Source organism: Rosa rugosa, chromosome 6, assembly GCF_958449725.1.
Source record: "Rosa rugosa chromosome 6, drRosRugo1.1, whole genome shotgun sequence".
Lineage (NCBI taxonomy): Eukaryota > Viridiplantae > Streptophyta > Magnoliopsida > Rosales > Rosaceae > Rosa > Rosa rugosa.
In genome coordinates this window covers 24,803,327-24,827,822 of record NC_084825.1, presented here as the reverse complement: position 1 = coordinate 24,827,822, position 24,496 = coordinate 24,803,327, and the positions used below count along the sequence as shown (strand labels likewise).

Here is a 24,496-nt window from a genome sequence, read left to right as displayed (position 1 = left end):
TGCCCAATTCTAACAATTTTCCAAATGATCTGAAGCATGGAAAATATTAACGTTTCCTCTAGGCAAACGTCCACCAAATCCCCACGCCCACTGAAAACCAGAATCATCCAACCCGCGTATGACGAGAAGAAAACCAAGCAGGCCAAGACCCGCCTAAAGCTCCATGAGAATGGAGATGTTCAACCAGATTCGCGGCTAAGGGCCGGAGAAACCCTAACAGAGAAAAAAGTCGCGAGTCCACAAGGTTGTTGAAAAACGTTGAATTTTAGTTACTTATTTGCCTTATTAATATAAAAAATGGGCTTAATTTAAGTATTACCCTCCCCAACCCCACGCCCCAAAATATATATATATATATATATATATATATATATATATATATATATATATACAGATCCTATCCAGAGCGAAGCCTCGCTTTGAAATTTCAGAGCGAGGTTAGGGTTTAGGGTCACTTTTCGGTCGCATATCTACATCTCAACCGTTCAGTTTCTAGGTACTAATGTATAGACCATCTATGCAAAATTTCAGCCAAATTGATGGTCGTTAAGGCATTGATAACTGCCTTAAAGCTAGTACAGTTCAGGTTTGACAGATTCAGTTCGTCCATTGGTTTAAGCGAGTTAGATACCTTAAAGACCATCAATTTCATTGAAATTTTGCAGAGATGATCTATATAAATCAACTTGAATAATAAATCAATTATATTAAGAAACATAATTATTAAATTGATTGGTCTTTATATCTGAAAGTTAAGTAATTGATTTCTCTTATTCGGTAAATAGTAAGTAATTAATTTACCAAGAAACTGTAAAGTAATAAATGAATAACTTATTACTTTCACTCAATCATTTATAATTTTTATATGAGTTTAGGATATGTATAAAGGGTCCCTTGACCCAGAGCATCAAAATGAGTCAAAATTATCCCATTTACCCCAACAATAGATTTTTATTCAAAAACCGAAATGACTATCATGCCCTCAATCTAATTAATGAATCACATTTTATGCCACTCATCTCTCTCTCTCTCTCTCTCTCTCTCTCTCTCTCTCTCTCTCACAGCTGGGCTTGTGGGACTTCGTCCACATCAAGTTCGATCGGAGCATTAGGGTTGATCTTCTTGCCCAATTGATTGTCAACTTCAACTCCCAGCAGCGGAGTAGCTACGTCAACGAACTTAGGTTTCTGGTCAACCGGTCCGATCCGATCTGGGACGCGCTGTGGAAGATGCCGGCGAGGAGCAGCCGCCGGCGTCGGAGGAGTCGAGAGCTTTTCTGGAGGATTTGGTTTTGAATTGGGTGCTTTTCCACGGGGATATGTGGATGATGCCCAACGAGGTGTTGAGCTCTCCGATCTCCACCTCCCCAGAGAACTGAGAACAGAGAGAGATTGTAATAACCGGATTTTTTTATAATTAATCAAAAGCAAGGAACATGATCATTTCATTCTTTACCTTTCATGATGATTGTCGATTAGAGCACTATGAATTGTTGCCGACACTCGATCGACCGACAGCAGAAACTTAATTCCTTTCCTCTCTATTTCTCTCTCGTTTCCTCTCGTCACAGTCGAAGAAACAAAACAGAGCTTTGTTCATCGTGCTGCACCGTCCACCACAGACCACCAAACAACCTCAGACCACCTTCCACGGCTTCGCCTCGACCTTGCGCAGCTACCGGAGGTAACCTTGCGCGGCGGCACGACCGGCAGCGACGGCGGCGACCCCGAGTCCGGTTTAGCTCGTTTTCGTTCCAAACTCGATATCTCGAGCTACAGAGCACCATTTCACTTGATTCTTGGCTCATTGAGCTCGCCTCATCTTCCTATACAAGCACCAAGAAGGATCGGAACTGGATTGAACGTTTTCACGTTCGTCGGAGCTCGACCCGTGCGGATCGAACAACCAACCTTCGGATCAAGATATCTCGAGCTATACACGATCGTTTCTTGTGATTCTTGGCTTGTTGAGTTCATAAGGAAGTTCTGAACAATTCTCTAGAAGGAATCGAAGCCTGAAATTGAAGTTTTGACGTCGAAATCAAGCCTTGCCGGATTCTGCAAAATTCTGGAATTTTTCCGACCACCGAAGCTTTCGATCGGTATATCTCGAGCTACAGACCATATTTTTCTGTGATTCTTGAACCAGTGAGTTCTTCTTGAGTTTCTTAACAACTCTTCAGAAGGAATCGAAGCCTTAAATTGACGTTTTTACGTTGAATTGGAGCTCGCCGTTTTCTGCAGTTTCTCGCCGGTTTCTGGAAAATTCCGGCCACCTTCATACTGTTCAAGGTAATTTTCGACCCCTTCCGGTCATTTTCAGACTTCGTGCTAGTTATGAAAGTTGTTAAGCATGATGAGAGGAAGAAGAGCAGCCCGGCCCCGACACCATTGGTGGTGGTCGGCGGCGGCTCTGCCACTAACTCCGGCGGCCCTTTCCGGCCACCTCCGGGGATCAAAAATATGGTTTCTGTACATTTTCAGATTCTATATTTCAATACGATCATTTTGATATATTATACGCAATTTTTGGATATCATATGATTAAGTTATGAATTTTTACGTTTCGATCGATTTCGATCGTTTGATTCGTAATATGTGAAGTTAGGACCGTCAGATGGACTTGTAGTTTTGTTATGATGATCTTATGACTATCCCAGTGGCTTTGTGTGGTCATGGGCGAAGATCCGACCGTTGGATCTTCGTATAATTGAGAAATAGTGATTCGGAAGGCGATTCGTGAGAATCCGACCGTCAGATTTTCATATAATTTTGTGGAGATGTTTGTAAGGATGATTCGAGAAGATCTGACCGTTGGATCTTCGTGATAATATTGGAGGATGATCCTAAGGGCGATCCGTGAGGATCCGACCGTTGGATCATCATATAATTTCGATCCGACCGTTGGATTTCTGTATATGTGTGGTTTATGAATGATTGCTAAGTTAAGATCGTGTTTGACTAGGTGGTTGATGGATTGATTGGTGAACGATTTCGGATCGTTGTTTTGAGCTGTTAAGAAGACGCAGCGGGAATTTAGAGGTGAGTAAACCTCACGTGGTTCATATTACGAACCGAGTACCTTTAATTACTTTATTTTCTGTAGTAATTGTGTGAAAATATTTATGGAATAAATATTTGTTTTAAATCATATGGACTTGATCAACTACGGTCCATAGGTAAGTAAAATGATTTAATTATACAAAATGAATTTCATGATTTTCTTGTGTGAACTATAGTTGGTATTAGTGGTCATTCCTGAGTGGGTGATTACGTATATATATATATATTTACGTGATTATATGTGGAATGGTGTGACATTGAAGAGTGTGGAATTGTGATGATTTATTTATTATGGTTTGAAATTTGACTTATCATATTTATATGTGATGATCATGATTGATGAGTTCTTGTTAATATTCATGATTTACATTGGAGTATGTATAGAGTTGGAGAATGTAGGATTCTGAGGACGAGGTGTCCGAAGTTTGACGGTTATGGATAACCGGAGTGTTTGTGTACTGAGGACGGGGATGTCCAAAGTGCGACGGTTTATTATTAACCGAAGTTGTGTACTGAGGACGGGGATGTCCAAAGTGCGACGGTTTATTATTAACCGAAGTTGTGTACCGAGGACGGGGATGTCCAAAGTGCGACGGTTTATTATTAACCGAAGTATATGGTGCTGAGGATGGGGATGTCCAAAGCGCGACGGTTATAGTGTTAACCGAAGTATTTTTGCCGTTGCTTGACCCTAGGCCAAGGTGTCAGAGGTAACGAGGCAGTTAGAGCTCTAACGTGTTATTAGGATGGACCAGAGTGGTGTTATGTGGGTTGGGTGTTTGCAGGACCAGTGTGGTGTATTGTGATTTGAGGATTGTGAAAATGTATTCCTTGTGGTTTTCCATGAGTGGTTTGATGTCTCTTTGCAGACGTAATACTGTTGAATTTTACTTGAATTGTAATTTAATAAATCAACAGTTCTTTCTTGTTTACTCATACTGGCTGTAAAAAGCTTACCGGGTTTTGTGTTGTTGCAACTCCCGGTACACTATTCAAATTGTGTAGCGGGTAATCCTACAGGACAGGAGAACCAGGACGGTGATCGTGCGGTTAGAGCAATGGTTATAGTTTTACAGCAATTGTAATAGTGAGGCGAGTTAAGCGCATTTGAGCATTACAATTTGATTTGGTGGGAGTGTGCTGTAATAAATAACTTGAGGATTTGGGTTATTGTAAATTTGAGAGTTGTGAAGTGTGGTTGTTTGTGAGAAAAAAATTCAGGATGTTAGTTGTAATTTGTTATTATTCATGTTTCGGATTTGAATTGATTATTCAAAATTCGGGGCGTGACAGTTTGGTATCAGAGCGTAAGGTGCATATTTGGTGATGTGTCAATACCTTCCGAGTGATGGCCCGTCTGCAGCGGATCCCCATCGTGTGCTCTTCGGTATTGGCTAAGTCATTGGGTATGCGTGAGTGTTGGGAGTTGTTTAGACCGCTAGGTCGTTTTAGGAACGTGAATACCTTCCCTATAGTATTGACTTGGTTAATATGAATTTGTATTTGACTTATACTGTGTTTTAAGTGTTATACATGTATTAGCCAAGCATACTATACTCCTTAGGTGATGGATATTCGAAGGGGTTGTACTTAGAACCTTACAGTTGTCTTGTAGGTTCGTATGGGAATAAGTTCAGTGGCCGCGAGTTACAATCCTTGAGGAATAGGAACCTCTTGATTCAACTCTGTTAAGTCAACGAGGATTGTTTTATGGAAGTGAGGTTCTTTTGGATGTTGAAGTGTTTGGTTGAAGGCATGATGTGGACCTATGCACATACCTAGTGTGGATACGAGTATTAATGGATAGAAAGTTTGCCTTCTTAAGTTGGACGTACATATGTTTTTGGATGAGATATACATGTCAAATAATAGATATCTTGTTTTGTAACGAGATGTCTTAGTGGGGTTTTAGTAATTGGCATGGGTGATGTGTTTAAAGTGGCTTTGAGATAACTATGCTAATCTTGTGTGAGATTGAGTTATTAGTATAGATTGAGAAGGTTTTGTAGTGACGCTATATACACAACGTGATGAACTTTTAGAAGGAAAAGTTATGAGTAAAGGTATGGGTTTTTCCCTGATGTCTATAGTAGACTTGTGCATATGGCAGCGTTTGTGGCAGTGCCAGTAATGATTTTGTAGCAGCTTTCGTAGCAATGCTTATGTGATAGGCAGCTTGTGTAGTAGTGCTTGTGTGGCAGTGCTGGTAGTGCTTTAGTGGTAGTTTGTGTGACAAGGAATTTTATGGGGGCTAGATAAAGCTAGGCTTTATCTTGATTGTATTCTAAGTGGTAGGACACCTGTAAACAGGGATTGGAAATTCTCCGTTTGGACACCTTGGTCTGTTGACCTGACTATGACTTGTGGACATAGTTTTATTTAAGTGAAGGAAATTGATTTTGTGAACTAGTTTTCTTAAGTTTTGGATCGTAGTATGGAGTTGGACTGAAGTGAATTTGAGGTTGTTGTGTTTTAAGTTTAAGTAGGCGGGACACTTAAAGTTTTGAAATGGAATTTGATCTTGGTCGGTAATTAATGGGGAGATTTAGAGTCAACTCTCTGTAAATGTTATTAGATGAGGGTGTGTTTCTGTGGTGATGGATTTTAGGAGAAATGGTTAAGTGCAATTTTGGGTATTGATTGTAGTGACATTGTTGGGTATCCATAGTGGTTCAAGTGAATTACTATGCGATATGGAGTTTGATTCGGTTTCTAAATCGTAAATTCATAGGGTATGAATTGTGGTAAGTTTAATGGAGAAATTAATAGAGGAAATGGTTGAGATTTTATAAGATTTGTATGAGTAACTCTAAGGATGTGGTTTTTTCCTAGCTAACTCAGGATGTGTTTAGCTTTATTAAACCCTAATTCTAACGACAAAATTGTTGTGTTTGGTTTGACTCTAAGGATGCTAGCTAGACCCCTGTGCAACTTAATTGATTGTTTGTGATAAATCATTATGATTGATGTGTGCAGTAGAGTTGTTTATGGTTTTGAAAATAGTATTGGGTGACCAAGGTTCGATCCTTGGTGTTGTTGTTGGTTAAACAAAAAGAAAAGAAAACATGCACACCATCTTATTGATTTAATATTACAAAAAGGAAATTGGAACTACGCTATACTAAGCCTAATTGGTAGCTCCGGATGGGTTGAGGCTGAGCTCAAGAGAAACGTTAGAGCCACTGTTGTAACCGCCTGAGCCACCAGAATAGTAACCAAATGCGCTACCTTCCTCAGAAGTAGTCTTCGGGTTACCAAAGACGTCCTCGCCGTGCACGGGGAACAGAGGAAGAGTTTCAACCTCCTGGTGATCTCCTCCTCGTTGTTGCAGGGATGTTTGTCCTCCTGTTGTGCCAAAAGAGTTGTACTGGTATTAGTGTTGAAGTGTGAGGAAGAATATGAAACAAAATTTAAATCAAGAAATCCTTCATTACCAGTAGAATAGGTGGAACCAAAGTTGAGATCAATGGATCTACCATCATCAGTAGAACTAGTGGACCCAAAATTGATGTCAATGGATCCACCAGCTGGCCCAAAATTGATGTCGATGGATCCACCAGCACCAGTAGAACCAGTGGACCCAAAATTGAGATCAATGGATCCACCAGTACCAGGAGAACTAGTTCCCATGGGCACTTGAGCAGCCTGATTGCACCTCTTCATCTGCTTCTCTCGAGCCCTGACATTCTGGAACCAAAAATAAATGTTCTTGCCCTCAACCTGTCCATACTGTTGCAGCTGGAGACAGATCTCGTGAATCTGCTCTGTAGTTGGGGTCTTAACTCCCTTGTCGTAGTAAAGATCCCTGAGGATCCTTATTTGATCTGGAGTAGGAACCCACCTGGCACGGCTTCGCCAGAAATCTGTGTTGGCACTACTCCCGGCTGCTTGGTTGTTTCCTCCATCCTCGATTTGTTGCTGGGTTTGTAGCTCCATTAGTTGCAGAGTTCGTGGTTCCATGGTGATGAGTTGAGAGGAAGTGTAAATTGAAGAACGAAGTTGTTGAGTGTTTGTGGGAGATTGACCTTAGAAGGATTAAGGTCGATGAAGGGGTATTGGAGATCTGAAAGTTCAGAGGAAAGAAGAGATCGAATCTTCAAATGGAAGAAAAGATCTGAGAGAGAAGGATTGAAGATTTGAGAGTGAAAAAAACTGGGGATTTGAGAAGAGAAAGGCTGAAGAGTTGAGAGAGAAAGGCTTGAGCTCGGAAGAAAATTTCTTTTCCTTTGGAATGAACAGTCGCGTCTCCAGAATGCACCTATTTATAGAACAAGGTGAGCAGATCTCCACCGTTGGATGAACGATCTCAGAATTTGAATCCACGCGTTGGATTAAAGTCGCCCCGAAACCCGGAAAAGCTGTTGGCGCGTGTTGAGCGTGTAAGGGGACCGAGGGAATCTCGAGGCGCTGTGGCAGACAGCTGTAGCCGAAAGCAGATTTGACTGCCGTAAATCACGGAAGGGATAAGCCGTGACACAAGTGGGCCGTACTTGGGCCTGTCTCGGATCAAGGCATCACTGTAGCTGTGGGTGGAGGCCTGATGGGCCGAGTTTCAGAAACAGTTTTGGATGAGTTGGGCCGGATTTCTGAAACAGTTTTGGATGAGTTGGGCCGGATTTCTGTAACAGTTTTGGATACGTTGGGCTGGGTTTCTGCAACAGTCTTGGATGTTTTGGGCCGAATTGTTGAAACAGTTGAAACAGTTGGTTTAAATAAAAGGATTGGTATGAATAATAACGTGAGCAGCCGTGCTCGAGTGGTTGAGTGTAAAGTTCGTGTACAAGAGGTCTGAGGTTCGAACCTCGCCTCTCGTTTATTTTTATTATGTTCGTTTATGACATAATAAGTATAAAATTTGTACACATTTTATTAAGCACAACTTGTGCTCCAGTGGTTGGGAGCGAGGCATTGGTTTAAAGGGTCGGGAGTTCGAGACTTGCCTCCTGATATATTTTATTTATGTTCGCTTAGGACATAATAAATATAACGCGTGTGCTTCTATTAATGAAAGCAGCTCTTGCTTCAGTGGTTGGGAGAGAAGCATTGGTTTAGGGGGTCTGGAGTTCGAACCTTACCTCCTACAAATATTTTTGGATCCCGTATATGCTTGATATACGGACGCATATACGGTTTGTACGGTATGCATACGTATATATGGTCTGTACGGTATGCATACGTATATACAGTTGTACGGTATACATACATATATACGGTCTGTACGGTATGCATACGTATATACGGTATGTACAATTTCATACCGTAGTCGAGCTGAAAGTTGGTGGGCCGATTGGTAGGCCCAAATAGTAAGCCCAATTGTTCGGCCGAATGGTAGGCCCAAATGTTAAACCCAACTTGTTTCGGGCCGGTTCGAAATGTGAATGGTTCGGTTTCTTCGGCCCAATTGGCCAGCCCTAATGCTTAGCCAAGGATTGAGCAAGCCCAAGTCATCGTCACTGGGTGACATATTTTATTGGCGTGCTTTTGGGGATGATTTGTTTTGAGTGATGCTAATTGAGTAGCGAAACGCTTTGTGGGAGTGTTTACTGTGCTTGTATGCCAGTACAGGGTGAAGATCTATGTGAGGATCTATGAGATAATCTCTGTGAAGATCTAAGTGATGATCTATGTGATGATCCATGTGATGATTTTGTGTAATTGATGTGGAGTGATGTTGAGCAGTTGTGTTGTGAGTTTACGTTTGTGATGAAAGGATTTAGTGGCCATAGGAATGTATTTTTATACAAAGGGCTGAGGCTTTGTAGATTACTACAGATTTGGAAAAGATGGAGATTCTATAGTTAGAGTCTGACATGAGAGTGAAGTATCCACAGCTCTTTGTGGAATTGGGTGCTTGAATTTCGGGACGAAATTCGTTTAAGGGGGGTAGATTGTAATAACCGGATTTTTTTATAATTAATCAAAAGCAAGGAACATGATCATTTCATTCTTTACCTTTCATGATGATTGTCGATTAGAGCACTATGAATTGTTGCCGACACTCGATCGACCGACAGCAGAAACTTAATTCCTTTCCTCTCTATTTCTCTCTCGTTTCCTCTCGTCACAGTCGAAGAAACAAAACAGAGCTTTGTTCATCGTGCTGCACCGTCCACCACAGACCACCAAACAACCTCAGACCACCTTCCACGGCTTCGCCTCGACCTTGCGCAGCTACCGGAGGTAACCTTGCGCGGCGGCACGACCGGCAGCGACGGCGGCGACCCCGAGTCCGGTTTAGCTCGTTTTCGTTCCAAACTCGATATCTCGAGCTACAGAGCACCATTTCACTTGATTCTTGGCTCATTGAGCTCGCCTCATCTTCCTATACAAGCACCAAGAAGGATCGGAACTGGATTGAACGTTTTCACGTTCGTCGGAGCTCGACCCGTGCGGATCGAACAACCAACCTTCGGATCAAGATATCTCGAGCTATACACGATCGTTTCTTGTGATTCTTGGCTTGTTGAGTTCATAAGGAAGTTCTGAACAATTCTCTAGAAGGAATCGAAGCCTGAAATTGAAGTTTTGACGTCGAAATCAAGCCTTGCCGGATTCTGCAAAATTCTGGAATTTTTCCGACCACCGAAGCTTTCGATCGGTATATCTCGAGCTACAGACCATATTTTTCTGTGATTCTTGAACCAGTGAGTTCTTCTTGAGTTTCTTAACAACTCTTCAGAAGGAATCGAAGCCTTAAATTGACGTTTTTACGTTGAATTGGAGCTCGCCGTTTTCTGCAGTTTCTCGCCGGTTTCTGGAAAATTCCGGCCACCTTCATACTGTTCAAGGTAATTTTCGACCCCTTCCGGTCATTTTCAGACTTCGTGCTAGTTATGAAAGTTGTTAAGCATGATGAGAGGAAGAAGAGCAGCCCGGCCCCGACACCATTGGTGGTGGTCGGCGGCGGCTCTGCCACTAACTCCGGCGGCCCTTTCCGGCCACCTCCGGGGATCAAAAATATGGTTTCTGTACATTTTCAGATTCTATATTTCAATACGATCATTTTGATATATTATACGCAATTTTTGGATATCATATGATTAAGTTATGAATTTTTACGTTTCGATCGATTTCGATCGTTTGATTCGTAATATGTGAAGTTAGGACCGTCAGATGGACTTGTAGTTTTGTTATGATGATCTTATGACTATCCCAGTGGCTTTGTGTGGTCATGGGCGAAGATCCGACCGTTGGATCTTCGTATAATTGAGAAATAGTGATTCGGAAGGCGATTCGTGAGAATCCGACCGTCAGATTTTCATATAATTTTGTGGAGATGTTTGTAAGGATGATTCGAGAAGATCTGACCGTTGGATCTTCGTGATAATATTGGAGGATGATCCTAAGGGCGATCCGTGAGGATCCGACCGTTGGATCATCATATAATTTCGATCCGACCGTTGGATTTCTGTATATGTGTGGTTTATGAATGATTGCTAAGTTAAGATCGTGTTTGACTAGGTGGTTGATGGATTGATTGGTGAACGATTTCGGATCGTTGTTTTGAGCTGTTAAGAAGACGCAGCGGGAATTTAGAGGTGAGTAAACCTCACGTGGTTCATATTACGAACCGAGTACCTTTAATTACTTTATTTTCTGTAGTAATTGTGTGAAAATATTTATGGAATAAATATTTGTTTTAAATCATATGGACTTGATCAACTACGGTCCATAGGTAAGTAAAATGATTTAATTATACAAAATGAATTTCATGATTTTCTTGTGTGAACTATAGTTGGTATTAGTGGTCATTCCTGAGTGGGTGATTACGTATATATATATATATTTACGTGATTATATGTGGAATGGTGTGACATTGAAGAGTGTGGAATTGTGATGATTTATTTATTATGGTTTGAAATTTGACTTATCATATTTATATGTGATGATCATGATTGATGAGTTCTTGTTAATATTCATGATTTACATTGGAGTATGTATAGAGTTGGAGAATGTAGGATTCTGAGGACGAGGTGTCCGAAGTTTGACGGTTATGGATAACCGGAGTGTTTGTGTACTGAGGACGGGGATGTCCAAAGTGCGACGGTTTATTATTAACCGAAGTTGTGTACTGAGGACGGGGATGTCCAAAGTGCGACGGTTTATTATTAACCGAAGTTGTGTACCGAGGACGGGGATGTCCAAAGTGCGACGGTTTATTATTAACCGAAGTATATGGTGCTGAGGATGGGGATGTCCAAAGCGCGACGGTTATAGTGTTAACCGAAGTATTTTTGCCGTTGCTTGACCCTAGGCCAAGGTGTCAGAGGTAACGAGGCAGTTAGAGCTCTAACGTGTTATTAGGATGGACCAGAGTGGTGTTATGTGGGTTGGGTGTTTGCAGGACCAGTGTGGTGTATTGTGATTTGAGGATTGTGAAAATGTATTCCTTGTGGTTTTCCATGAGTGGTTTGATGTCTCTTTGCAGACGTAATACTGTTGAATTTTACTTGAATTGTAATTTAATAAATCAACAGTTCTTTCTTGTTTACTCATACTGGCTGTAAAAAGCTTACCGGGTTTTGTGTTGTTGCAACTCCCGGTACACTATTCAAATTGTGTAGCGGGTAATCCTACAGGACAGGAGAACCAGGACGGTGATCGTGCGGTTAGAGCAATGGTTATAGTTTTACAGCAATTGTAATAGTGAGGCGAGTTAAGCGCATTTGAGCATTACAATTTGATTTGGTGGGAGTGTGCTGTAATAAATAACTTGAGGATTTGGGTTATTGTAAATTTGAGAGTTGTGAAGTGTGGTTGTTTGTGAGAAAAAAATTCAGGATGTTAGTTGTAATTTGTTATTATTCATGTTTCGGATTTGAATTGATTATTCAAAATTCGGGGCGTGACAGAGATAGAGTTGGGCAGCATAAAGGTGTAAACATGGGTTTGGTTGGGCAGCAGAAACACGATGACGGTGGGTTTGCTCTGATTTGGTGCCCAGAGCATTTTCTGGGTGCCCAAATCTTTTTTTTTTTTTTTTAAGTAATGGAGCAGAAGGAAAGGAAAAAAAAGTTTTGAATGTCTATTGGGGGGCAATAGATGTTTTAAATTGATGTAATCTCCTCGTTTTTTTTCTTTAACTAAAGTTTTATTTGACTAATTTTAAGAAGATTAGTTTCTATTCCGGTGACCGAAAGTTCTATTGGGGAACAATAGACGTCTATTGGGGGGCAATAGATAGTCTATTACCCCTCTATTAGGGGGTAATAAACGTCTATTAGGGGGCAATAGACGTCTATTGCCCCTCTATTGTGGATTTATGGGGCAATAAACATTTCCGGCGACCTATAAGATCTCCGACGACCACTTTGGAGACCTCCGACGAGGTTTTCAGAAAAGTCTGTTGGGCGACGGCCGGTGACTGGATTCCGGAGACCTGTGACCGGATTCCGGCTAAAGTTGGCCGGAATCCTGCGATCGGTGACCGGGCTCCGGCGAAGTCTCCTATGGGTTTCTCTCTCTTCCATTCTCTCTCTCTCTCTCTCTTTAAGTAACAAATGGGTGATGGTCCATAATATTGCAGCTACAAAACATGGTGGTTACACTACTGTACCGGTAATGGAGGCCATTGCTCTAAGAGATGGACTACTTTGTGCTCGAGACCATGGGTACACAACAATTGAAGTTGAAGGAGACTCTAAGTTAGTCATTGATGCAGTCAACAAACGCATTCACCCCCCTTGGAGGCTGCTAAAAATTCTTAATGATATTCACGCTTTAACTACTTGCTTTACTTCGGTGTGCTTCAAACACGTTTATAGGGAAGCAAATTTTGTAGCAGATGCTATAGCAAATTTGGGGCATCGTGATGTAATGACTTCTACTTGGACCAATAGGGTCCCTCCGGAGGCATCAAAAGCCTTATTATTTGACACTGTAAACTGTGAGGCTTCCATTTTTAATTATAGTCCTTTAGTATCAAAAAAAAAAAAAAAACAAATGGGTGATGGTAAAATAATATTTAAAAAAATAAAAAAAATAAAAATTAATGAGGTATTAAGGAAGACTTCCTTAGATTGTTTAAAAAAATAAAAAAACTAAAGCTTCGATCTTTCTTGAATCAACCATGGATATGGCCCCGAAAGAACTTTAATTTCTCTCAATCCCAGAAATTCTTCAAGAATCGACCTCCACCCCCAATCAGTCAACCAAGACCTTCTACCTCATAACCCTAACCCTAACCCTAATTTTCCTTCTCTCCTTCGCAATCCCAGCCCACTCTCTCTTCACCCACCCACTCCTCAACCAGCTTCAGGGTCCCTCCACCACAAATGGACCATCCTCCTCCTTTTCTAGTTCTTCCACCTCATTTTCCTCTTCGCATTATCTCTCCTCTTCACTGCCACCGTCGTCTTCACCGCCGCCTCCCTCCACACCTCCAAAACCCGTCTCCTTCTCCAACGCTCTCTCTGCCATCCCCTATGTCTTCAAGCCCCTCTTATTTTCGGGGTTCGCTGTTTTTGTGCTGTACTTGGCGAGTGTCGTGTCTGTGCTGGAGCTGGTTTACGGGTTTGCTGCAATGAAGAACACTGGGATGGCGTTTGTGCTTGTTTTAGGGTACTTGACTAGCTGTGGATTTTTGGGACGATGTGGTGCATGGTGGTAGCAATTACGGGGTTTTCCCTAAATCCCCACATCTCCCTCCGCCTCTTCAAATCCCTAATTCCAGCTCTGATCTTGAAAATTTCCTGATTTGAGTTCTCTGTGCGTGTACGTGTTCGTTGTAGTGGACACTTCTGTGAAGAAGAAGGTTGAGGAGATAATGCCTATTGCCACTGGACACGAGCTAGAGGAGCTTGCAGCTGAAGTTGAGGTGACATTTTTGTTTTTCGAATTTCATTTCTGTGTTCTTCCAACTTTGTGTTTGTGCTGTTTACAAATTGATTTGATATCCTGTATTTGTTGGAATGGAAAATGTTGCATTCTTGAGTTTTCGTACCTTTGTAAATTGAAATTCAGATTTACTTGACCCTTTTTTTTTTTTTTCACCTTTCTAATTACTTACTGAGCTTCGGTTTTGCTCATCACCCATTTTGGTTGTCTAGTGTTGCTGGTGTTGCTGCTAGGGCGAGTACAAAGACTGTGGTGGCGACGAGGCTATGGAGAATGATTGATTCTTGAAATTTAGGGCTTCTTGAATCTTTTCATCTTAGCACGGTTCATCTGAGCTTGTGATGAGGTATCTGGTGATAAGGGTTCAGATGGGGAAAATTAGACTGAAAGAATGTTGAGAAAGACAGCAGATGACAACACTGGTCATAAGTCTTCAAGATCAAGACATGGGCAGTCTACTTTTCCATTGAATGAACACCACAAGTACATACTCCGAACTCATTCACCTCAACAAGCTGCAGATACCACAAGCTGCAGATACCGGAGCTCATGCTATCTGGTGATATCCACTCCCCCTTCCATTGCAAGAACTTATTGCCTTAATCTTAATGACTAGTGCACGCAAACCGTTTTTCATATTAATGCAGCTTGGCAAAGTTTCTTTTGGTAGAGAATTAGTATTCACAACTTCCATCAAACATCTTCTTGATTTTTTTTTTCGGACTGAGAACTATGTGTAGATTGCTTTTAATTATTGTATAGGAGGCACTCACATGGTGGTGGTAGTCTGTTAGTCTGTTTAGGACTACATGTTTTCTTTTCTTTTTTAAAACAAATGTTTAGGATTTTCTTGGATGGAGCAAAGCACAGAATAAAAAATAAATCATAGAGATTGCATTCATTTTGGGTCAATTTAGTCCGTGATGCGTTGATTCTTATCTGAAGTGTCTAACTGTAGGTAACTATTTTCCAGGTGCTAGAGTCGAGGGAGGCTGAGGATGGGTGAGTTGATCTTTCAAACATTATGTTTACATTTTAAACAGTTGATTAATCTATGGGTCTTCATATGTATTTTTCTTGGATTGCACTTTAATTATAAAAATAGTTTATTTCTGGAAAAAAGAAAGATAGAGGTTAGTGGAAGTAGCATGCTCTAGCCTAGTTAATAAAGTAAATCTTCATGCTGTCAAAAGTAATAAAACGTGCACTTTTTAAAAAAAAAATTTGGTGAGTAGTAAGAGATAATGGTCACTGGAAGAAATATTTACCAGATTTTCTCAATATCTTTATAGTTTTGTAATGCTCTGAGCATAGTATGGTGTTCAGTGTTCCTTTTAATGTATAGTTTTGTACTATGAAATTGCTTGCTCAATTGTAGCATTTTTCCCCCTGAAATTCAAATCGTGTTCAGAAATATATTGGTTGTCTGTTCAATATTTTGCCCAACTGATAGTAGTAGCGGAAGACCAATAAGTGTGGACTTTTCTGAACTGAATTTGTATAAGAAACTCCATACATGCATAAGAGTTTGGGTATCAATGAATTGTTGTTTCCCAAAGACGTTGCAATAGGGAACTCAAGAGAACCACTTTGTGGATTAAAATTTCATTTTTATGTTGAAGGGTCCAAGTGCAGTAGTGCACTCAGCACGGAATGCACGATAGTTTACTAATCTAGTTTCACACAAATATAGGTTACTATTCTTTGGGCTATGTTACATTTTACTTTTTCCATGCACTCTTTTATTAGGCCTGGATATGTCTTTGACAAGCTGTTGGTTGTTTGCTTGAGCAGGATTGATGAGAATGATTCAGTAGCTATGATGAGGGCTGCTGAGGAAGCCTTGGAAGCACAGAAAAAGGTGAGTAGCACATAGCTTGGTATGGCATCTTTTCTTGACATCATAACTCTCATCTTCTACTTTTTAGTTATTCATGTCAAATTATTCTCAGTGACCATCTGCAAGCTGGGATGGATCTTATTGTTTATCTCTACTTCTTCCAAGTATCATTACTTTATTGCAAATTATTTGTTCGTTTGGGTGGAAGGCAGCAATTATAGTTACTTTTTATTCCTTCTGTGACTCGACTTGCAGCAAAAACCTTCATTTGAGATATCTGGAAAACTTACTGTTGAAACCAATAGATTCAGGGGTAAGTCCTAATTTCTTTGTTTTTGAAACAAAATTTTAATTTTCTTTGTATATTATTTTGTTATTTTTTTTTGTTATTTTCTTTTATGTCAATGTTTGTGTGACAAAACTCTCGAAAGGTTTACATAAGAGTTATTTAATTTCCAGGTATAACACTATTATACACTGAGCCAGCAGAAGGACGGCCACCTCACGTAAAATGGCCGCTTTATGTTTTCAAGGGTGGTGAAGTTCTTGATGGCAAGTCTCTTGAAACTTGATACTGGAAGTTATCTTATTTGTTTTTGGTTTCTTTCTTTCTTTCTTTCTTTCTTTCCAACTGATATGTACTGATAATTGTTTTTCCATCTTACTTATGCATCTAATTTCTCGTACTTAAAAATGTTTTAATAAAAAAAGAAGAAGTAATATTTGGTTTTCTGCTGAGTTTCTGGACTAGTCAAGTTTCTTAAGTAAGCATCTTACTATTTTGCTGGCCAGGATTTCAAAATTATTTCTGTTACTCCTTCTAAGAGGTTTTGCTAATTTTCCATAATTTTAAAAGTCCTGCTGCATTTTCATTGCTTATGTCAGGAAGAAGCTGACTTTTAGAGCAACTCTAATGCCAAGCTTTTATCAAGAGCCTCCGCCTCCTAAGGTGGTGCTAAAGAAGGTATATTGTTTCTGTTGGAAGTCAAAATGCATAAAGCATTTTCTTGTATGATTCCTAGTCCTCTGGTAAACTTGGTTTGGTGGCAATAATTTCAAACATTCAATGTGTAATCAAATAGATCGATGAGTGGGGCATGTAACAAATTACTTGAGAAACTTCTGAATGGTGCCTAGTTTCTGAATATATAATGCTAGTGTATTCTTAGGTTCTGTTCTCTAAACATGAGCAAATATTTCTCCATTGTTACTGCAGTTGCCCTGTCCTTATTTGGGCTCATGTTATTGTTTAGATTATAGTAGTCTAAGGTCCACTGAATTAGATGGTCCCTTGTACTCGTGCTTTTATTTATGAGTTTAAAGCATTTGTAACTGTGGACAATTGTTTCCTTAGTATCTGTCTAGCTGATTTGGTGCTTCCTTGAAGCATTTCTTCTGCTAATTACTTCTAAATATATTGCACAGAAACTGGGGCTTTGTGTGCAATGAAGGAAGTTGATCACATTCCTGATGATCCTAAATATGCAGAAAGTATAAAGCAATTGGAGGTGGTCCTTCCAGGTTTTATTCCTTCCAGGTTTTATTGAAGCCAAAGGCAGTTGAAGGCTAAGAGCCATTGAGAATATGAATGTTTTTGATTCATGTATAACTAGCTAGGAATGCTCTTGTTTGGTACATAATTATCTAGTTAATTGAATGTATAGATGTTTGAATTATGATACTTGAACTATGTGGATTATAGTATTGTTTATATGGTAATATATTTGAGCATTATTTTTAGAAAAATAATGCAAAATAATGTGTTGTATGACTGTAAAAGAGTTCAAAATCTTCTCCTACAACAGTTATTGGATGTTAGCCAATTTGATTACAATATTCACATCGGTGAGGAATTGAATATTGCACAACATAAATCATTATCTGTTGAGGAATTGAATATTGCACAACGGTGAAATCACCGTTGTGTGATTGAAAAATCACACAACACTCGTTTAGAGTACAATGAGATTGGTCATCACACAACACAAAATCACTGTCGTCTGATTAAATTATTGTAGTAGTGATCGATTACAATTGAAGACGTATAACTTAATTAAAAATATGGATCAAGTCAATAATGTCGATGTGGTTGAAATTAATCGAAATCGAACTGAACTGAAATCTCAATTACCGAATATTCGATTAGTACCAAAAGACCAAATCAATAAAATCGAGGCTACCAATATCCGAGGATGAGAATCTCTAGAGAGCAACAAAAAGAAAAGCATCGCCCTTGCGTTTCTTTTGCTTTCTAAGAAAAAAACTAGTCCCTCAACAACACTCGCTAAACTTAGGAGGATTTTTCTTATATTCTAAATGTAATTCTCTAAAATGAACCTCCCAAGTTCTATGAACATTTTAAATTCCAATTATTAGAAAAAGGGCTACTCCATGGTGTCGTTTTTCTTTCTCTCTCCACACCCAGAGTCTCGAAAATCTAATTAACAAAAGAAATTAACATTTTGACTGCTAAATTCTACGGAAAAGCTATCTATATGTAGAAGTAAAAGATGTCAAAATTTATAGATCGAATGGCTCACCAGCTGACAAAGCATGCAGAGGTTTTCCCTTGGAGTCCCTTGTGTGCAGAACTACTCTTGTGCTGTAGTTATCATGCACGTCATAGAAATCGGTCAGGGCTGTCGTAATGCAGCTGTGAATAATCTTTCCTTCTCTTGAACCCAAATCAAGAATCACACCCACATGAACCTGTGTAGAGACTGGAAACGTAATTGCAAAGAAACCAAACTCAAACTGGATGGAAATCTCTTGCTCTATTCAATCAGTTCAGGCCTCATAAATAGCCTCAAACACTAACAACTTAAGCTAAAAACATGATCACGTTTTGGCTACATACAGCCACGTGCAAAACAGAAAACAAATACGAATTCAAACTAAAACTGAATCCTAGAAACTAGGACATTATTCAACTAAATGACAAAACCTTAAGAACAAGTCAAAACCCTTCAATTCCCTCCCTTAAGCTAATGCAGTAAACAATTTAGCTTATATCAGTGACATCACACATTCCTAACTTGCTCCTGAGCCCTTGAAAGGTGTCGAACTTCAATGGTTTTGTCATGATATCAGCCAACTGATTGCTACTTCCACAATGGACGAGAGAAATTGAACCTTCTTTAGTGAGATCTCTGAGGAAATTGTACCTTACATGGATGTGTTTGCTTCGACCATGAAGCACTGGGTTCTTGGAAAGTTTGATGGAGGAGCTGTTGTCACAGTTGATGCTGATGCAGCCCTCCTCATGTCCGAGCTCCTTCAAGATCTTCTTTAACCATATCGCCTGACATGCACACATAGTTGCAGCAACAAACTCGGCTTCGGTTGTTGACAAGGTCACAATCGGCTGCTTTTTAGAACTCCATGAAATAGCTCCAGAGCTTAACAAGAAAACATAACCACTTGTGCTTTTGCTATCCTCCATGTCCCCAGCATAGTCATTGTCAGTGAATGCCATGAACCTGTCATCTCCACCATTCTTGTAATATATGCCATAGTTCACAGTCCCTTTCAAGTATCTAAGAACTCTCTTTGCCGCCTGTAAATGCAGTTAAGTGGGTTTTGCCATAAATATGCTTATAAGGCTGGTAACAAACATTAAGTCCGGCCTGGTTGCTGTCAGGTACATCAAGCTGCCTACAAGCTGCTTGAAGTAGGTCTCATCGATCACAACTCCATCTTTGTCTCTTCCAATTTTGAACCCCGGCACCATAGGACTGTTAACTTCATTGCTTTCTATCATTCCAAATCTTCTTAGAACCTCCTGTGCATATTTCCTCTGATAGATGAAAATACCTTCTTCCTTTTGTAAGACTTCAATACCAAGGAAATAACTCATACTTCCCAAGTCAGTCATGTCAAACTCTCTCATCATAGATTTTTTAAACTCAAGCATCAAATCAGCATCATTACCAGTATAGATTAAATCATCAACGTACAGACTTACAATGATGATTGTACCTCCACCTCCTTGCTTTGTGAACAAAGTTTGTTCACTCTCACATCTTTGAAATCCTTCATTGACAAAATGAGACTCTATACGACTGAACCAAGCTCGAGGAGCTTGTTTCTCGAGCTTGTTTCAGACCGTACAAAGCTTTGTGCAGTTGATACACCATGTGCTCCTTGCCCTTCTTCTCATATCCTTTAGGCTGCTCAATAAACACTTTCTCAATCAAATCTCCGTGCAAGAAAGCAGATTTGACGTCTAGTTGAGAGATCCTCCAGCCCTTCTGAGCAGCTAAAGCAATGATGGTCCTTACTGTGTCTAGTCTTGCTACAGGTGCAAAGACTTCTGAGTAATCAATCCCCTCCTTTTGTGAGTAACCCTTTGCTCCCAGGCGCGCTTTGTACTTGATCACTGCTCCTTGCTCATCACGCTTGGTTTTATAGATCCATTTCACCCCAATTTTCTTGGCCCCCTCTGGTAAGTCCGTGAGAGTCCAAGTCTTGTTCTTTTTGATTGAGTTGATTTCAGAATCCATAGCCTGCCGCCACTTTTCTTCTTGCACTGCATCTTCAAAGAAAGTAGGGTCTTCACCCGTGACATCTTGCACCATATAAGATTCATCCTCACTCAACCCTTCACCACTCTCATAATCCTCCATCCAGGCAGGCCTTCTTCTCACCCTCCCTTCATCTACGCCACTTGCTACAGACTCATCTATTCCTTCATTCCCATTTTCTTCTCCTGTTTCTTCTCCCTCACTCACATCATCATCATCACTCCATTTTAAATCTACTGAAATTTGCTGCTCATATGTGTCACCCCACTCCCACATCTTTTCTTCTTCGAAAACAACATCCTTGCTCACCACTATTCTTTTTGCACTAGGGTCAAACAACATGTACCCTTTAGATTCTTCACTCACCCCCAATAGAATACAGGTAAAGCTTTTGTTATCTAACTGACCTCTTCTTGCATCTGGAATGTGCACATGTGCAATGCTTCCCCAAACCCGGAAGTGATCCACAGAAGGTTTGATTCCACTCCATGCCTCTTGGGGTGTGACATCTTTTACTGCCAAGGTAGGACATCTATTCAGTACGTAGAAGGTCCACATTACAGCTTCAGGCCAAAATGTTTTTGGGGCTTTCTTGGCGGATAATATTGATCGAACCATGTTCATCACAGTTCAATTCTTACTCTCGGCCACGCCATTTTGTTGTGGCGTATAGGCTGTGGTGAGCTGTCTCTTGATTCCTTGCTCTTTACAGAAGTTGTTGAACTCATGAGATGTAAATTCTCCTCCTCTATCTGTCCTTAAGCACTTGATAAACATCTCTGCTTCCTTCTCAATCATCTTCTTGAAGTTTTTGAAGCTGTTTAGTGCCTCAGATTTTTCACACAAAAGATACACCCATGCCTTACGACTAAAGTCATCAATAAAACATAAGATATACCTTTTGCCACTGTTGGATGTGGGAGAAATAGGCCCGCAGATATCTGCATGGATCAACTCAAGAACTTGACTTGCCCTCCAGGTGCTTCGTTTTGGTAGGGCGTCTCTGTGTTGCTTCCCATTTAGGCAATCTGTGCAGGTAGTCTTCGAATCTTCAAGCTGGGGTAGTCCATGAACCATCTTCTTAGATTGCAAGGTTCTTAAACCTTTGTAACTTAGATGGCCGTACCTCTGGTGCCATAAGTGAGTTAAGTCCGAGCTGCTTGTGTGAAGACATTCTTCGAGCTGAGCATTTGAGGCTTGAGTTTCAGCTAACAGGATAAACATGCGATTCAAACTCATTTTGCTTTGAGCAATCTGTCCTCGGTGTGGATGATAAATGTTACAGGTGCCATTTTGAATAAGAATTGATAGGCCTCTCTCTTGAAGTTGCCCGATGCTCAAGAGATTGTTCCTAAGGTCTGGAACAAAATATACTTCTCCAACAATGTAAGTAGCACCATTTAAAACAAGTTTCACACTTCCCTTTCCAGTAACATGCATTCTAGAATTATTTCCAAGTTTTACTGAATGTTTAAAGTTTACATCCAAACTTGAAAACATACCTCTATCTCCACAGTGATTAGAGCACCCAGAGTCCAAGAACCAAGCATCCTGTCTTTTTGCATTATGCATCTCCACGTATGCCATTAAGAGCAGGTCATCTTCTTCTTCTAGTTGGGCGTAGTTTGCCTCCTTGTTCCATTTTGGGCACTCGTATTGAAAGTGACCAAGGTTGTGGCATTTGAAACATTCCACTGTTGCCCTATTGAAAGTCTGCCTTCCTCTCCCTCGACCTCTTCCTCTGAGAACTGCTCTTCCTCTGCCTCTCATGTTCGCTCGATCATCCACTTTTAAGACTTGATCATAGTCTTCTCTGTTCAACCTCTGGAACTTCTGCTCGTGAACCACTAACGAGCTTTGCAATTCATCAATGGATATGGCGTCAGTGTCTCTTGACTCCTCAATGGACACCACCACATAAGTGAACCTCTCAGTTAGGGTTCTTAAAATCTTCTCCACTATCTTCGAATCCGGCATGTCTTCACCGTTGCTCCTCATTTTGTTGGAGACAGTCATCACCCTAGCAAAATACTCCGTGATGGTTTCACCATTCTTCATCTCAAGCACTTCAAATTCTCTTCTTAGTGACTGACGAAGGGACTTCTTCACTCTGTCATTCCCTCCGAATTTCCTCTTCATGGAGTCCCAAACAATCTTGGCAGTGCGTCGATCCAGGATCTGTTCGAAGGTTGTTCTATCAATGGCTTGATAGAGATAGTGTTTCACCTGATGATCTTTGGTTCTGGCATCTTCTAGCTGTGTTTGCTGTGCCTCAGTCAGCAAGACTCCTTCTCTTGGCTCCTCGAAGCCATTCTCCACCAAACTCCATAGGCCCTTTGCTCTGAGCAAATTCTCCATAAGCTCGCTCCAGTGATCATAATGACCGTCGAAGTGAGGAATCCTAGCCAAGCTCTTCTCCTCGCTCATCTCTCTCTCTAAGCTGCTGCTTATCACACCTTTTCCTCAGGCCCAGTGGGGGCTCTGATACCAGTTTGTAGAGACTGGAAACGTAATTGCAAAGAAACCAAACTCAAACTGGATGGAAATCTCTTGCTCTATTCAATCAGTTCAAGCCTCATAAATAGCCTCAAACACTAACAACTTAAGCTAAAAACATGATCACGTTTTGGCTACATACAGCCACGTGCAAAACAGAAAACAAATACGAATTCAAACTAAAACTGAATCCTAGAAACTAGGACATTATTCAACTAAATGACAAAACCTTAAGAACAAGTCAAAACCCTTCAACCTGATTATCTTCCACAATATTACTGGGAGTATCATTTTTTTCAAGTTCAGCACATAAGTGACCAAGGAAGCAAAAGAAGGACACGAATGAGAGGCAGAGGATTGTATGCCTACTCCCTTGAAACTCCATATGTACGAGATATATGCTGCTAGCTTATAAGATTTGATCTATTTATTTGAGGACGCATGCAGGGGATTCTTGGCTTCAGATAGAACGCCTTATATCCATGTATTTTTTTTTATAAGATCATGAATGAAACTCTAGAGGTGGCAGGGTGTGTATAGTAGTAAATATGTCCGCAGGCAATTTGAAATTAGTTATTTAGAAATTTCAAATTAGAAATATCAAGGAAATTTCAAATATATATATGTGTGTCAATTTCCAATATATATATGATGCATGAAAAATTTTAAATACATCCCTTCAATTACTTAATTCACACCCTAATTTTTTTGTTGTATTTTTTCATCAAACTTCCATGAGAAATTTTAAATACACACCCCTAATCACTTAATACACATCCCCATTATTTTATATTTCAAATTAGATTTTTTAGGTATGTTAAATGACTAAAACAGACATCTATGCATTAGAAGAAGAAAAAACATAGTCATATTTTCCTTATATTATTCTATTTATGTATAAATAGTTAGATAAACACAACAAATTTCTATACATGGCCTCTCAATTTAATACAAGAATAAAGTTTTTTTTTTATTTTTTATTTTAGTGGAAGACGTCAATAGAACTAACACACACACCCATGCAGTGTATCCCAGCATAGCCAAACTAATCACTGCAGACGGGACAAAAATAAAGTTAAAAACTATCTAATTTAATTTTTCCTTAAATAAATTGTAATTAGATGAGGTTAGAGACCATAATATTTAGAATTTCAAAATCAATGGCATTAAATATTTTTTAAACATATCGCTTTACTCCCATTTTTTAGTTAATTTCCTTTTTTGTTCTAAGAGTTATGATTAATCAATTTATTTTCTAATATAAAACATCACAGGTGAAAAAACTTTGTAATTGTTAATTTGTTTGGCCCCTCTAATGACAACTATTTAGTTCCGCCACTATGGAGAAACTACTGGTATAATACGTTTTGGTTGAATGTTCAACTCATAATTTTATACTTAATTAACATGGTGTTTGGTGGATGAGAGCTCAAATAACACAAAGCCTATTTATATGCATCTATTTAAAGGGAACAATAATAAATCTTTATGGATTTCTCAATAATTAACACAAGTAATCAATATGGTCATTTACAAAATGTCAATATACTAGAATATACTAATCATATTAAATAGTAACCTTAATATAGTCAAAAAGTAGGATATTTCATGATTTTTGAGTTTAAGGGTATTTTAGGTACTTTGGGTTGTGTATTTAGTAAATTATTAGAATGAGAAATTAAATGGGTGGTGTATTAAGAATGGAGTGTGTATTAAGTAATTAGGAGTGTGTATTTAAA

General features: G+C 39.8%; 1 protein-coding gene, 1 long non-coding RNA gene and 1 pseudogene across 4 annotated transcripts; 2 read left to right on the top strand and 1 right to left on the bottom strand.

The window, feature by feature from the left end:
- The window catches only part of LOC133716466 (glutamate receptor 1.2-like), an 88,441-nt pseudogene extending 67,562 nt beyond the window's left edge, over positions 1-20,879 (bottom strand).
- On the top strand, positions 1,437-5,852 carry LOC133714469 (uncharacterized). The gene is made up of 3 exons (XR_009848686.1): positions 1,437-2,291; positions 2,965-3,041; positions 4,068-5,852. It is a non-coding gene; the product is annotated as an uncharacterized LOC133714469 (long non-coding RNA).
- On the top strand, positions 13,109-17,482 carry LOC133714466 (FHA domain-containing protein DDL-like). Of its 3 annotated transcripts, none has more exons than XM_062140594.1 (8): positions 13,109-13,878; positions 14,111-14,457; positions 14,872-14,900; positions 15,693-15,759; positions 15,994-16,051; positions 16,198-16,290; positions 16,624-16,702; positions 17,164-17,482. In XM_062140594.1, exons 2-7 carry the CDS (start codon positions 14,290-14,292, stop codon positions 16,632-16,634), a joined length of 426 nt encoding a protein of 141 aa, XP_061996578.1. In that variant the 5' UTR covers positions 13,109-13,878; positions 14,111-14,289; the 3' UTR covers positions 16,635-16,702; positions 17,164-17,482. The 3 variants fall into 3 exon arrangements, with proteins under 3 accessions (XP_061996578.1, XP_061996576.1, XP_061996577.1); XM_062140592.1 differs by having other exon boundaries at positions 14,857-14,900; XM_062140593.1 differs by lacking the exon at positions 17,164-17,482 and having other exon boundaries at positions 14,857-14,900; positions 16,624-17,142.
- Positions 20,880-24,496: the final 3,617 nt, after the last annotated feature.